Source organism: Oncorhynchus gorbuscha, linkage group LG19 (genome assembly GCF_021184085.1).
Source record: "Oncorhynchus gorbuscha isolate QuinsamMale2020 ecotype Even-year linkage group LG19, OgorEven_v1.0, whole genome shotgun sequence".
Classification (NCBI taxonomy): domain Eukaryota; kingdom Metazoa; phylum Chordata; class Actinopteri; order Salmoniformes; family Salmonidae; genus Oncorhynchus; species Oncorhynchus gorbuscha.
In genome coordinates, this window is record NC_060191.1 from 70,609,033 (window position 1) to 70,625,308 (window position 16,276).

The 16,276-nt window shown below is 49.2% G+C and overlaps 1 protein-coding gene across 1 annotated transcript in view; it reads left to right on the top strand.

Annotated features, from left to right (window-relative positions):
• The window catches only part of LOC124004959 (ventricular zone-expressed PH domain-containing protein-like), a 238,792-nt gene that overhangs the window by 181,610 nt on the left and 40,906 nt on the right, over positions 1-16,276 (top strand). The window contains exon 12 of the mRNA XM_046313762.1: positions 5,751-5,868. Within this exon, the coding sequence (XP_046169718.1) occupies positions 5,751-5,868 (118 nt within the window). The remainder of the gene's footprint in view (positions 1-5,750; positions 5,869-16,276) is intronic.

Genomic DNA, 16,276 nt, shown 5'->3' on the forward strand with positions numbered 1-16,276 from the left:
CCCCTATCGTGACCCCTAGGTGAACCCCTGACAAGGCCAAATAGCCTTCTAGTATTTTTTGTTAATTCTTTCCAATGTGTCAAGTAATTATCTTTTTGTTTTCTCATGATTTGGTTGGGTCTAATTGTGCTGCTGTCCTGGGGCTCTGTGGGGTCTGTTTGTGTTTGTGAACAGAGCCCCAGGACCAGCTTGCTTAGGGGACTCTTCTCCAGGTTCATCTCTCTATAGGTGATGGCTTTGTTATGGAAGGTTTGGGAATCGCTTCCTTTTAGGTGGTTGTAGAATTTAACAGCTATTTTCTAGATTTTGATAATTAGTGGGTATTGGACTAATTCTGCTCTGCATGCATTATTTGGTGTTTTACGTTGTACACAGAGGATATTTTTGTAGAATTCTCAGTCTCAATTTGGTGTTTGTCCCATTTTGTGAATTCTTGGTTCCTGAGCGGACCCCAGACCTCACAACTATAAAGAGCAATGAGTTCTATAGCTGGTTCAAGTATTTTTAGCCAGATCCTAATTGGTATGTCGAATGTTATGTTCCTTTTGATTGCCTAGAAGACCCTTCTTGCCTTGTCTCTCAGATCGTTCACAGCTTTGTGGAAGTTACCTGTAAGCGTTTATGTTTAGGCCGAGGTATGTATAGTTTTTTTGTGTGCTCTAGGGCAACGGTGTCTAGTCAATTGTATAGTCAATTGTATTTCTGGTCCTGGCAACTGGACCTATTTTGCAACCTCTATCTTTGTCTTACTGAGATTTACTGTCAGGGCCTAGGTCTGTCAGGGCCCAGGTCTGACAGAATCTGTGCAGAAGATCTAGGTGCTGCTGTAGGGCCTCCTTGGTTGAGGACAGAAGCACCAGATCATCAGTCTGTCTGTCTGTCTGTCTGTCTGTCTGTCTGTCTGTCTGTCTGTCTGTCTGTCTGTCTGTCTGTCTGTCTGTCTGTCTGTCTGTCTGTCTGTCTGTCTGTCTGTCTGTCTGTCTGTCTGTCTGTCTGTCTGTCTGTCTGTCTGTCTGTCTGTCTCGCTCTCGCTCTCGCTCTCTCTGTCATTCACTCTCTCTCACACAAAAATACACACACACACACACACACACAGATACACACACACAGACAGACACACACACACACACACAGACACAGATGGTTAGGGGTCTTGAGGTAGATGGTTAGGGTTCTTCAGGTAGATGGTTAAGGGTCTTGAGGTAGATGTTTAGGGGTCTTGAGGTAGATGTTTAGTTGTCTTGAGGTAGATGTTTAGGGGTCTTGAGGTAGATGTTTAGTGGTCTTGAGGTAGATGTTTAGTGGTCTTGAGGTAGATGTTTAGGGGTCTTGAGGTAGATGTTTAGTGGTCTTGAGGTAGATGTTTAGTGGTCTTGAGGTAGATGTTTATGGGTCTTGAGGTAGATGTTTAAGGGTCTTGAGGTAGACGGTTAGGGGTCATGAGGTAGACGGTTAGGGGTCATGAGGTAGATGGTTAGGGGTCTTGAGGTAGATGGTTAGGGGTCTTGAGGTAGATGGTTAAGGGTCTTGAGGTAGATAGTTAGGGGTCTTGAGGTAGATAGTTAGTGGTCTTGAGGTAGATGGTTAGTGTTCTTGAGGTAGATGGTTAGTGGTCTTGAGGTAGATGTTTAGGGGTCTTGAGGTAGATGTTTAGTGGTCTTGAGGTAGATGTTTAGTGGTCTTGAGGTAGATGTTTATGGGTCTTGAGGTAGATGTTTAAGGGTCTTGAGGTAGACGGTTAGGGGTCATGAGGTAGACGGTTAGGGGTCATGAGGTAGATGGTTAGGGGTCTTCAGGTAGATGGTTAGGGGTCTTGAGGTAGATGGTTAAGGGTCTTGAGGTAGATAGTTAGGGGTCTTGAGGTAGATAGTTAGTGGTCTTGAGGTAGATGGTTAGGGGTCTTGAGGTAGATGTTTAGTATCTAGTAGAGTGACCCCCTGTACTCCATGAAGCAAGTTTGAGAACAACAATTACCAGTCTTCAACTGAAACAAACCGAGACCATTAGGGTAGCCCGCCGCACCTAATGAAATATAATCTGCTGTTCATTATTAACCTGGCCAGGTTGATGTTAATTGGGTAATAGCAAATAGTGTATTAAAGAGTGGAGAGAGGAGTGGTCTGTGGAAAGAAAACCACCTAAAGGACTGCCTGTACAGATGTGTGTCACACCCTGACCATAGTTTGCTTTGTATGTTTCTATGTTTTGGTTGGTCAGGGTGTGAGCTGGGTGGGCATTCTATGTTACATGTCTAGTTTGTCTAGTTCTATGTTTGGCCTGATATGGTTCTCAATCAGAGGCAGGTGTTTGTCATGGTCTCTGATTGGGAACCATATTTAGGTAGCCTGTTTGGTGTTGGGTTTTGTGGGTGGTTGTCCCTGTTCCTGTCTCTGTGTTTTGCACCAGATAGGGCTTTGAGATTTGGGTTTTCACGTTTCTTGTTTTTGTTAGTTTGTTCATGTGAAGTGATTTATTAAAACATGAATCAAAACAACCACGCTGCACTTTGGTCCGCCTCTCCTTCAATGGAAGAAATCCCTGACAGAATCACCCACCACAACAGGACCAAGCGGCGTGGTAACGGGCAACTGAAAAAGCAGCAGCAGGAGAAGCAACAGAGCAGCAGCAGCAGGAGAAGCAACAGAGCAGCAGCAGCAGGAGAAGCAACAGAGCAGCAGCAGCAGCAGGAGAAGCAACAGAGCAGCAGCAGCAGCAGGAGAAGCAACAGAGCAGCAGCAGCAGCAGGAGAAGCAACAGAGCAGCAGCAGCAGCAGGAGAAGCAACAGAGCAGCAGCAGCAGCAGGAGAAGCAACAGAGCAGCAGCAGCAGGAGAAGCAACAGAGCAGCAGCAGCAGCAGGAGAAGCAACAGAGCAGCAGCAGCAGCAGGAGAAGCAACAGAGCAGCAGCAGCAGCAGCAGCAGCAGCAGGAGAAGCAACAGAGCAGCAGCAGCAGGAGAAGCAACAGAGCAGCAGCTGCAGCAGTGGGAGAGGCTGCACTACATGGAAGAATGGACATGGGAGGACGAATTGGATGGTAAAGGACCCTGGGCTCATCCAGGAGAATATCGCCGCCCCTAAGCCTGAGAGCCTGAGAGTCAGCCCCAAAAATTTATTGGGGGGAGGCTCACAGGGAGTACATTCCAGCTCCGCGTATCGGCCGGGCTAGAGTGGGCATCGAGCCAAGTGCCATGAAGCCGGCTCTATGCATCTGGTCTCCAGTGCGTCTCCTTGGGCCGGCTTACATGGCACCAACCTTGCGCACAGTGTCCCCGATTCGCCTGCATAGCCCAGTGCGGGCTATTCCACCTCGCCGCACTGGCAGGGTGACCGGGACCATTCAACCGGGTAAGGTTGGGCAGGCTCGGTGCTCAAGAGCTCCAGTGCGCCTGCACGGCCCGGTCTATCCGTCACCACCTCCATGCACCAGCCCGGTGGCAGCCCCCCGCACCAGGCTGTCTCTCCGGTCCATCCTTACAGGGGCTCCCTCTCCAGTGCTGCCGGAGTCTCCCGCCTCTCCGGCGCTACCAGAGCCTTCCTACTCTCCAGTGCTGCCGGAGTCTCCCGCCTCTCCGGCGCTACCAGAGCCTTCCTCCTCTCCAGCGCTGTCGGAGTCACCCGGCGCTACCAGAGCCTTCCTCCTCTCCAGTGCTGCCGGAGTCTCCCGCCTCTCCGGCGCTACCAGAGCCTTCCTCCTCTCCAGCGCCGACAGTGCCGCCCGTCTGCCAGGAGCCGCCAGTGCCGCCCGTCTGCCAGGAGCCGCCAGTCAGCCAGGGGCCGCCAGTCAGCCAGGGGCCGCCAGTGCCGCCAGTCAGCCAGGGGCCGCCAGTGCCGCCAGTCAACCAGGGGCCGCCAGAGCCCCTCTGTCCCGAGCTGCCCCTCCGTCCCGAGCTTCCGCCCCTCTGTCCCGAGCTACCGCCCCTCTGTCCCGAGCTACCGCCCCTCTGTCCCGAGCTGCCACCCCTCTGTCCCGAGCTGCCACCCCTCTGTCCATTGATAAGAGTTGCCATGGTGAGGAGGCCACGGAAGCGGACAAGGTGGGGGACTAACACTACGGTGAAGTGGGGTCCACGTCCAGCACCAGAGCCGCCACCGCGGACAGATGCCCACCCAGACCCTCCCCTATAGGTTCAGGTTTTGCGGCCGGAGTCCGCACCTTGGGGGGGGGCACCAGATAGGGCTTTGAGATTTGGGTTTTCACGTTTCTTGTTTTTGTTAGTTTGTTCATGTGAAGTGATTTATTAAAACATGAATCAAAACAACCACGCTGCACTTTGGTCCGCCTCTCCTTCAATGGAAGAAATCCCTTACAATGTGGAATCTTAATTCGACCACTCTGTTGCAGGAGATCTTTGAATTGGAAGTTAAAAAAATAATACTTCTGAAATTTCCCGTTCTAAAAATGTACCAAATGTCCATTAATTATAAGCAACATAATTAAAATGTCCTGTTGCTGCTCTAGCAGTGTGTGTGTGTGTGTGTGTGTGTGTGTGTGTGTGTGTGTGTGTGTGTGTGTGTGTGTGTGTGTGTGTGTGTGTGTGTGTGTGTGTGTGTGTGTGTGTGTGTGTGTGTGTGTGTGTGTGTGTGTGTGTGTGTGTAAAACCCAGACTCCCATTACAGCCCCCAGGAAACCCCAGGGTCTCCCTGAAAGACCCAGTGAAAATACAACCCATTATTCTCATCATCTCTCTCTCACACTCCCTCTCCTTTTCTCTCTCTCTCACTCTCACTCCCTCTCCTTTTCTCTCTCACTCTCACTCCCTCTCTTTCTCTCTCTCTTTCTCTCTCTCTCACTCCCTCTCATTTTCTCTCTCACTCTCTCTCTCTCTCACCCTCTCTCTCTCTCTTTCTCTCTCTCACACTCCCTCTCCTTTTCTCTCTCTCTCTCTTTCTCTCTCTCTCTCTCTCTCTCTTTCTCTTTCTCTCTCTCTCTCACACACTCCCTCTCATTTTCTCTCTCTCCCTCTCTCGCACACTCCCTCTCATTTTCTCTCTCTCTCACTCTCACTCTCTCTCCCTCTCCCTCTCTCCCTCTCTCTCTTTCCATTTCTCCCTCCCTCCCTCTTTCTCTCTCTCTCTTTCTCTCTAACACACAGATGGTCCTAGTTATTGTGCCCATGTTCATTGTACTAGCTCTTACATGTCTCTTTGAGTGTTAGTAAACCAGACGTAAAATAAATCATCTTTATTTCTTTCTCTCATTTCAATTCAAAGGACTTTATTGTCATGGGAAACATATGTGTACATTGCCAAATCGATAATAAACAAAAGTGAAATAAACAATAAAAACTGAACAGTAAACATTACACAAAAGTTCCAAAAGAATAAAGACATTTACAATGGTGTTTGTTCATCACTGGTTGCCCTTTTCACAGCCAGTCTTCTCTTGAGAGCCAAGTCTGCCTACGGCGGCCTCTCTCAATAGCAAGGCTATGCTCACTGAGTCTGTACATAGCCAAAGCTTTCCTTAAGTTTGGGTCAGTCACAGTGGTCAGGTATTCTGCCAATGTGTACTCTCTGTTTAGGGACAAATAGCATTCTAGTTTGTTCTGTGTTTTTTTGTCAATTCTTTCCAATGTGTCAAGTAATTATCGTTTTGTTTTCTCATGATTTGGTTGGGTCTAATTGTGTTGTTGTCCTGGGACTCTGTGGGGTGTGTTTGTGTTGTTGTCCTGGGACTCTGTGGGGTGTGTTTATGAACAGAGCCCCAGGACCAGCATGCTTAGGGGACTTTCTCTCTCTCTCTCTGTAGGACCTGGACAGTCTGCAGATCCATCTGCAGGAGGTGCGTTTCTATCACCTGTTTGGATTCAGTGAAGAGGAGGGCAGCTGGCTCTGCTATATGTGCAACAACCCAGAGAAGGCCACAGGTAAACAAACACACCTGGTCCTCCCTGTCTAACACACCTGGTCCTCCCTGTCTAACACACCTGATCCTCCCTGTCTAACACACCTGGTCCTCCCTGTCTAACACACCTGGTCCTCCCTGTCTAACACACCTGGTCCTCCCTGTCTAACACACCTGGTCCTCCCTGTCTAACACACCTGGTCCTCCCTGTCTAACACACCTGGTCCTCCCTGTCTAACACACCTGAACCTCCCTGTCTAACACACCTGGTCCTCCCTGTCTAACACACCTGGTCCTCCCTGTCTAACACACCTGGTCCTCCCTGTCTAACACACCTGGTCCTACCTGTCTAACACACCTGGTCCTCCCTGTCTAACACACCTGATCCTCCCTGTCTAACATAACACCTGAAACTCCCTGTCTAACACACCTGGTCCTCCCTGTCTAACACACCTGGTCCTCCCTGTCTAACACACCTGGTCCTCCCTGTCTAACACACCTGATCCTCCCTGTCTAACACACCTGATCCTCCCTGTCTAACACACCTGGTCCTACCTGTCTAACACACCTGGTCCTCCCTGTCTAACACACCTGATCCTACCTGTCTAACACACCTGGTCCTCCCTGTCTAACACACCTGATCCTACCTGTCTAACACACCTGATCCTACCTGTCTAACACACCTGGTCCTCCCTGTCTAACACACCTGGTCCTACCTGTCTAACACACCTGATCCTCCCTGTCTAACACACCTGGTCCTACCTGTCTAACACACCTGGTCCTCCCTGTCTAACACACCTGATCCTACCTGTCTAACACACCTGGTCCTCCCTGTCTAACACACCTGATCCTACCTGTCTAACACACCTGGTCCTCCATGTCTAACACACCTGATCCTACCTGTCTAACACACCTGGTCCTCCCTGTCTAACACACCTGATCCTACCTGTCTAACACACCTGGTCCTCCCTGTCTAACACACCTGATCCTCCCTGTCTAACACACCTGGTCCTCCCTGTCTAACACACCTGATCCTCCCTGTCTAACACACCTGATCCTCCCTGTCTAACACACCTGATCCTCCCTGTCTAACACACCTGATCCTCCCTGTCTAACACACCTGATCCTCCCTGTCTAACACACCTGAACCTCCCTGTCTAACACACCTGATCCTCCCTGTCTAACACACCTGATCATCCCTGTCTAACATAAAAACCTGAACCTCCCTGTCTAACACACCTGATCCTCCCTGTCTAACATAACACCTGATCCTCCCTGTCTAGCACACCTGGTCCTCCCTGTCTAACACACCTGATCCTCCCTGTCTAACATAACACCTGATCCTCCCTGTCTAACACACCTGATCCTCCCTGTCTAACATTACACACCAGATCCTCCCTGTCCAACACACGTGATCCTCCCTGTCTAACACACCTGATCCTCCCTGTCTAACACACCTGATCCTACCTGTCTAACGCACCTGCTCCTCCCTGTCTAACATAACACACCTGATCCTCCCTGTCTAACACACCTGATCCTACCTGTCTAACACACCTGATCCTACCTGTCTAACGCACCTGATCCTCCCTGTCTAACATAACACACCTGATCCTCCCTGTCTAACACACCTGATCCTACCTGTCTAACACACCTGATCCTCCCTGTCTAACATTACACACCTGATCCTCCCTGTCTAACACACCTGATCCTCCCTGTCTAACATTACACACCTGATCCTCCCTGTCTAACACACCTGATCCTCCCTGTCTAACATAACACACCTGATCCTCCCTGTCTAACACACCTGATCCTACCTGTCTAACACACCTGATCCTCCCTGTCTAACACACCTGATCCTCCCTGTCTAACACACCTGATCCTCCGTGTCTAACACACCTGATCCTCCCTGTCTAACACACCTGGTCCTCCCTGTCTAACACACCTGATCCTACCTGTCTAACACACCTGATCCTACCTGTCTAACACACCTGATCCTCCCTGTCTAACATTACATACCTGATCCTCCCTGTCTAACACACCTGATCCTCCCTGTCTAACACACCTGATCCTCCCTGTCTAACACACCTGATCCTCCCTGTCTAACACACCTGATCCTACCTGTCTAACACACCTGATCCTACCTGTCTAACACACCTGATCCTCCCTGTCTAACATAACATTGAGAACTTTTTTCAAATGTTTTATTTTTATATTCAACTTGGCAAGTCAGTTAAGAACAAATACTTATTTACACAAACGGCCAGGGGATTCGATAATACAACATTTCGGTTACTGGCCCAACGCTCTAACCACTAGGGTCGACCTTCCTCCCCTTGCAAATAATGCGTTACCTATCATCTAATCAATACACAGTCTGTGTAACGACACAGAGTCACGACCCCATCAACCTTTGCTAATAGAGAGGAAGTGGTCAGGACCCCATCAACCTTTGCTAATAGAGAGGAAGTGGTCAGGACCCCATCAACCTTTGCTAATAGAGAGGAAGTGGTCAGGACCCCATCAACCTTTGCTAATAGAGAGGAAGTGGTCAGGACCCCATCAACCTTTGCTAATAGAGAGGAAGTGGTCAGGACCCCATCAACCTTTGCTAATAGAGAGGAAGTGGTCACAACCCCATCAACCTTTGCTAATAGAGAGGAAGTGGTCAGGACCCCATCAACCTTTGCTAATAGAGAGGAAGTGGTCAGGACCCCATCAACCTTTGCTAATAGAGAGGAAGTGGTCAGGACCCCATCAACCTTTGCTAATAGAGAGGAAGTGGTCAGGACCCCATCAACCCTTGCTAATAGAGAGGAAGTGGTCAGGACCCCATCAACCTTTGCTAATAGAGAGGAAGTGGTCAGGACCCCATCAACCTTTGCTAATAGAGAGGAAGTGGTCACGACCCCATCAACCTTTGCTAATAGAGAGGAAGTGGTCAGGACCCCATCAACCTTTGCTAATAGAGAGGAAGTGGTCAGGACCCCATCAACCTTTGCTAATAGAGAGGAAGTGGTCAGGACCCCATCAACCTTTGCTAATAGAGAGGAAGTGGTCACGACCCCATCAACCTTTGCTAATAGAGAGGAAGTGGTCACGACCCCATCAACCTTTGCTAATAGAGAGGAAGTGGTCAGGACCCCATCAACCTTTGCTAATAGAGAGGAAGTGGTCAGGACCCCATCAACCTTTGCTAATAGAGAGGAAGTGGTCACGACCCCATCAACCTTTGCTAATAGAGAGGAAGTGGTCACGACCCCATCAACCTTCGCTAATAGAGAGGAAGTGGTCAGGACCCCATCAACCTTTGCTAATAGAGAGGAAGTGGTCAGGACCCCATCAACCTTTGCTAATAGAGAGGAAGTGGTCACGACCCCATCAACCTTTGCTAATAGAGAGGAAGTGGTCACGACCCCATCAACCTTTGCTAATAGAGAGGAAGTGGTCACGACCCCATCAACCTTTGCTAATAGAGAGGAAGTGGTCACGACCCCATCAACCTTTGCTAATAGAGAGGAAGTGGTCAGGACCCCATCAACCCTTGCTAATAGAGAGGAAGTGGTCAGGACCCCATCAACCTTTGCTAATAGAGAGGATGTGGTCAAGAAAGAGACAGAGCCTTACTCAATCTCAGTGGTTTAATGTGGTCGTCTGTCCTCCACTCCACCGGAACTGTCAAATACATCAAAGATAATCAGGGAAGATGAAGGAGATGTGAGGAGGTAGGGAGAAGAAACCACTGTAGACAACTGAGATGTGGGGGTAGGGAGAAGAAACCACTGTAGACAACTGAGATGTGGGGGTAGGGAGAAGAAACCACTGTAGACAACTGAGATGTGGGGGTAGGGAGAAGAAACCACTGTAGACAACTGAGATGTGGGGGTAGGGAGAAGAAACCACTGTAGACAACTGAGATGTGGGGGTAGGGAGAAGAAACCACTGTAGACAACTGAGATGTGGGGGTAGGGAGAAGAAACCACTGTAGACAACTGAGATGTGGGGGTAGGGAGAAGAAACCACTGTAGACAACTGAGATGTGAGGGTAGGGAGAAGAAACCACTGTAGACAACTGAGATGTGGGGGTAGGGAGAAGAAACCACTGTAGACAACTGAGATGTGAGGAGGTAGGGAGAGGAAACCACTGTAGACAACTGAGATGTGGGGGTAGGGAGAAGGAACCACTGTAGACAACTGAGATGTGGGGGTAGGGAGAAGAAACCACTGTAGACAACTGAGATGTGGGGCTAGGGAGAAGAAACCACTGTAGACAACTGAGATGTGGGGGTAGGGATGCACATCAATCAGGCATTCTGTCATTCAATCCACTGGAGTCATTAAGCTAGCTACTACCCCCCCCCCCCTCAAAGCAGCATTGCTCATTTCTGAATAGCAGACATGTCTTTGAATATGACTCTTCATGGTTGGGTACAATGAGATAAATGTATCTCTCTGGAGGATAAATCATTTTTCTGAAGCAGTGTGGAACATGAGGGGCCCAGATGTTCTGGAGCTGCACTGGGCGTCACAGGGACTCACTGGGTAGACTGGGCTTCAAGGGGTTTCACTGGGTAGACTGGGCTTCAGGGGGTTTCACTGGGTAGACTGGGCTTCAGGGGGTTTCACTGGGTAGACTGGGCTTAAGGGGGGTTCACTGGGTATGTCCGAATACCCGTACTTAGTAGGCATTTTGGTTAAAAATCCAATCAAATGTTATTGGTCACATACATGTGATTAGCAGATGTTATTGTGGGTGTAGCGAAATGCTGCTGCTTCTAGCTCCGACAGTGCCGTTTTTTTACAAATCAAATCAAATCAGACGTATTTATATAGCCCTTCGTACATCAGCTGATATCTCAAAGTGCTGTACAGAAACCCAGCCTAAAACCCCAAACAGCAAACAATGCAGGTGTAAAAGCACGGTGGCTAGGAAAAACTCCCTAGAAAGGCCAAAACCTAGGAAGAAACCTAGAGAGGAACCAGGCTATGTGGGGTGGCCAGTCCTCTTCTGGCTGTGCCGGGTAGAGATTATAACAGAACATGACCAAGATGTTCAAATGTTCATAAATGACCAGCATGGTTGAATAATAGTAGGGCAGAACAGTTGAAACTGGACCAGCAGCATGGCCAGGTGGACTGGGGACAGCAAGGAGTCATCATGTCAGGTAGTCCTGGGGCATGGTCCTAGGGCTCGGGTCCTCCGAGAGAGAGAAAGAAAGAGAGAAGGAGAGAATTAGAGAACGCACACTTAGATTCACACAGGACACCGAATAGGACAGGAGAAGTACTCCAGATATAACAAACTGACCCTAGCCCCCCGACACATAAACTACTGCAGCATAAATACTGGAGGCTGAGACAGGAGGGGTCAGGAGACACTGTGGCCCCATCCGAGGACATCCCCGGACAGGGCCAAACAGGAAGTATATAACCCCACCCACTTTGCCAAAGCACAGCCCTAACTGAAGTTTATTTAGTGCTTTATCCGGGTAGCCGGAAAATAGAGCATTGCAGTAGTCTAACCTAGAAGTGACAAAAGCATGGATTAATTTTTCTGCATCATTTTTGGACAGAAAGTTTCTGATTTTGCAATGTTACGTAGATGGAAAAAAGCTGTCCTCGAAATGGTCTTGATATGTTCTTCAAAAGAGAGATCAGGGTCCAGAGTAACGCCAAGGTCCTTCACAGTTTTATTTGAGACGACTGTACAACCATTAATATTAATTGTCAGATTCAACAGAAGATCTCTTTGTTTCTTGGGACCTAGAACAAGCATCTCTGTTTTGTCCGAGTTTAATAGTAGAAAGTTTGCAGCCATCCACTTCCTTATGTCTGAAACGCATGCTTCTAGCGAGGGCAATTTTGGGGCTTCACCATGTTTCATTGAAATGTACAGCTGTGTGTCATCCACATAGCAGTGAAAGTTTACATTATGTTTTCGAATAACATCCCCACGAGGTAAAATATATAGTGAAAACAATAGTGGTCCTAAAACAGAACCTTGAGGAACACCGAAATTTACAGTTGATTTGTCAGAGGACAAACCATTCACAGAGACAAACTGATATCTTTCCGACAGATAAGATCTAAACCAGGCCAGAACATGTCCGTGTAGACCAATTTGGGTTTCCAATCTCTCCAAAAGAATGTGGTGATCGATGGTATCAAAAGCAGCACTAAGGTCTAGGAGCACGAGGACAGATGCAGAGCCTCGGTCCGATGCCATTAAAATGTCTACCACCTTCACAAGTGCCGTCTCAGTGCTATGATGGGGTCTAAAACCAGACTGAAGCATTTCGTATACATTGTTTGTCTTCAGGACAAATGGAAGATTCGATATAGGCCGATAGTTTTTTATATTTTCTGGGTCAAGGTTTGGCTTTTTCAAGAGAGGCTTTATTACTGCCACTTTTAGTGAGTTTGGTACACATCCAGTGGATAGAGAGCCGTTTATTATATTCAACATAGGAGGGCCAAGCACAGGAAGCAGCTCTTTCAGTTGTTTAGTTGGAATAGGGTCCAGTATACAGCTTGAAGGTTTAGAGGCCATGATTATTTTCATCATTGTGTCAAGAGATATAGTACTAAAACACTTGAGCGTCTCTCTTGATCCTAGGTCCTGGCAGAGTTGTGCAGACTCAGGACAACTGAGGTTTGGAGGAATACGCAGGTTTAAAGAGGAGTCCGTAATTTGCTTTCTAATAATCATAATCTTTTCCTCAAAGAAGTTCATGAATTTATCACTGCTAAAGTGAAAGTCATCCTCTCTTGGGGAATGCTGCTTTTTAGTTAGCTTTGCCACAGTATCAAAAAAGAATTTCGGATTGTTCTTATTTTCCTCAATTAAGTTAGAAAAATAGGATGATCGAGCAGCAGTAAGGGCTCTTCAGTAATGCACCGGTACTGCTCTTCGGTACAATATGTGACATATTGAAAATGGAGTCCGTTTTAAATGTCAGAATGTCATGCCCAGTTCGGCTTTTCACCTAGTAGAATTGCACTGCTCTGCTTTCAGGAAGAGATTAGTTTATTTGACAACAGCTGAAAAAAACCAAGCTAGATCTCCTGAGACGAGTCTCTTCGTCATTAGTAATAGTATTTCTACTAGATGAAAAGCCGGAGGGGTGCGCTGGACCAAAATGACAGAATGGAGGGAATCAATGCAGTTACACGCTAGATGTTCTCACTAGGATCAGTACGTTGATATTTCTTGCTTCGTATTTACTAAACAGTACTTTCTCAATAGTATGTAGTATTTACATTTACATTTTACATTTAAGTCATTTAGCAGACGCTCTTATCCAGAGCGACTTACAAATTGGTGCATTTACTAAACAATATATTTATGTAGTATTTACTAAACAATACTTTCTGAATAGTATGTAGTATTTACTAAACAATACTTTCTCAATAGTATGTAGTAATGTAGTAGTATGTAGTATTTACTAAACAATACTTTCTGAATAGTATGTAGTATTTACTAAACTGTCACGCCTTGGTCATTGTATTTTGTGTTTTCGTTATATTATTTGGTCAGGCCAGGGTGTGACATGGGTTTATGTTATTGTATTTTCTTATTGGGGTTTGTAGTATTTGGGATCGCGGCTGATTAGGGGTGTTGTATAGGCTTGGCTGCCTGAGGCGGTTCTCAATCAGAGTCAGGTGATTCTCGTCTCTGATTGGGAACCGTATTTAGGTAGCCTGAGTTTCGCTTTGTATTTCGTGGGTGATTGTTCCTGTCTCTGTGTAGTTTCACCAGATAGGCTGTAATTAGGTTTCACGTTCCGTTTGTTGTTTTGTATTTTGTATATTTTTTTCATGTATCGTTCCGTTTTCCTTCATTAAAGATCATGAGTAACAACCACGCTGCATTTCGGTCCGACTCTCTTTTGACAAACGAAGAACGCCGTTACAGAATCACCCACCACACACGGACCGAGTGGCGTGGTAACAGGCAGCTGGAACAGCGAAGGGAGGACGTTATGGACAGCAGAGGTATGGAGTATACGACGTGGGAAGAAATCGACAGGTGGGCGGCCGACCCAGAGAGAGTGCAGGAGCCCGCCTGGGATTCGCTAGAGCAGTGCAAAGAGGGCTATAGGCGAATGGAGTCGAAAAGAAAGACACGGCGGCGCAGAGCGAAAACCGAAAGTAACCCCCAAATATTTATTGGGGGAGGGCTCAGAGAGAGAGTGGCTGAGTCAGGAGTCAGACCTGAGCCTACTCTCCCTGTTAATCGTGAAGAGCAGTTGCAGTGGGAGAGGCTGCACCACTTGGAGAATTGGACATGGGAGGAGGAACTGGACGGAAAAGGACCCTGGACTCAGCCTGGTGAATATCGCCGCCCCAAGGAGGAAATAGAGGCGGGAAAGCGGAGAGGCGCTGGTATGAGGAGGCAGCACAGCGACGCGGATGGAAGCCCGAAAAGCAGCCCCAAACAATTATTTGGGGGGCTTAATGGGAGTATGTCTATGCCAGGTAGGAGACCTGCGCAAAATCCCTGTGCTTACCGGTGGGCTAGAGAGACCGGGCAGACACTGTGTTATGCTATGGAGCGCACGGTGTTTCCAGTGCGGGTGCATAGCCCGGTGCGGTTCATACCAGCCCTTCGTATTGGCCGGGCTAGAGTGGGCATCGAGCCAGGTAAGCTTGGGCAGGCTCGGTGCTCAAGAGCTCCAGTGCGCCTGCACGGTCCGGTCTATCCAGAGCCACCTCCACACACCAGTCCTCCGGTAGCAGCTCCCCGCACCAGGCTTCCTGTGCGTGTCCTCGATCCTGTAGCACCAGTTCCAGCACCACACACCAGGCCTTCTGTGCGCCTCGCCTATTCAGCACAGCCAGAGCCTTCCTTCCCTCCTGCGCTGTCGGAGTATCCCGCCTGTTCAGCGCTGTCGGAGCCTTTCTCCTCTCCTGCGCTACCGGAGTCTCCTGTCTGTTCAGCGCTATCAGAGCCTTCCTTCCCTCCTGCGCTGTCGGAGTCTCCCGCCTGTTCAGCGCTATCAGAGCCTTCCTCCTCTACAGCGCTGCTGGAGCCTCCTGCCTGTTCGGAGCAGCCTGAGCTGCCAGTCTGCAGGGTGCTGTCAGTCTGCATGACGCAGCCAGAGCTGTCAGTCTGCAAAGAGCTGCCAGTCTGCAAGGAGCTGTCAGTCTGCAAGGAGCTGTCAGTCTGCAAGGAGCTGCCAGTCTGCAGGGTGCTGTCAGCCTGCATGGAGCAGTCAGAGCTGTCAGTCTGCATAAAGCAGCCAGAGCTGCCAGTCTGCAAAGAGCTGTCAGTCTGCAAGGAGCTGTCAGTCTGCAAGGAGCTGCCAGTCTGCAGGGTGCTGTCAGCCTGCATAGAGCAGTCAGAGCTGTCAGTCTGTATGAAGCAGCCAGAGCTGTAAGTCTGCATAAAGCAGCCAGAGCTGCCAGTCTGCAAAGAGCTGTCAGTCTGCAAGGAGCTGTCAGCCTGCATAGAGCAGCTAGATCCACCAGTCAGCCATGATCTTCTAGATCTGCCAGTCAACCAGATTCTTCTAGATCTACCAGTCAACCAGTCTCTTCCAGATCTGCCAGTCAACCAGTCTCTTCCAGATCTGCCAGTCAACCAGTCTCTTCCAGATCTGCCAGTCAACCAGTCTCTTCCAGATCTGCCAGTCAACCAGTCTCTTCCAGATCTGATAGTCAACCAGAATCTTCCAGATCCGCCAGCCAGCCAGGATCTACCGGAGCCTACTACCTGCCTGAGCTTCATCTCAGTACTGGGCTTCCTCTCAGTACTGGGCTTCCTCTCAGTACCGGGCTTCCCCTCAGTTCCGGGTTGCCCCTCAGTTCCGGGCTGCCCCTCAGTCTCGAGCTGCCCCTCAGTCTCGAGCTGCCCCTCAGTCGGGAGCTGCCCCTCAGTCGGGAGCTGCCCCTCAGTCGGGAGCTGCCCCTCAGTCCCGAGCTGCCCCTCAGTCCCGAGCTGCCCCTCAGTCGGGAGCTGCCTCAGTCCCGAGCTGCCTCAGTCCCGAGCTGCCTCAGTCCCGAGCTGCCTCAGTCCCGAGCTGCCCCTCAGTCACGAGCTGCCCCTCAGTCCCGAGCTGCCTCAGTCCCGAGCTACCCCTCAGTCCCGAGCTGCCCCTCAGTCACGAGCTGCTCCTCAGTTCAGTGGGGTTCTGGGTGAGGACTATTAGGCCTTGGTCGGCGGCGAGGGTGGATTATCCCAGGACGCGAAAGGGAGGAACTAGGACATTAATGGAGTGGGGTCCACGTCCCGAGCCGGAACCGCCACCATGGACAAACGCCCACTATTAGAACATAGTTTGCAGTTTTAGTAAGTAGTAGGCAAGACCGATTTGGGACACAGTTCCTGACTGTCATGGAGATTTAGTATTTTATTAGGAACCACATTGGCTGTTGCTGGATTGGAAGGTAGACGTAAGGACCTGACAGTGGATCGGTTTTGGTAATTAAGT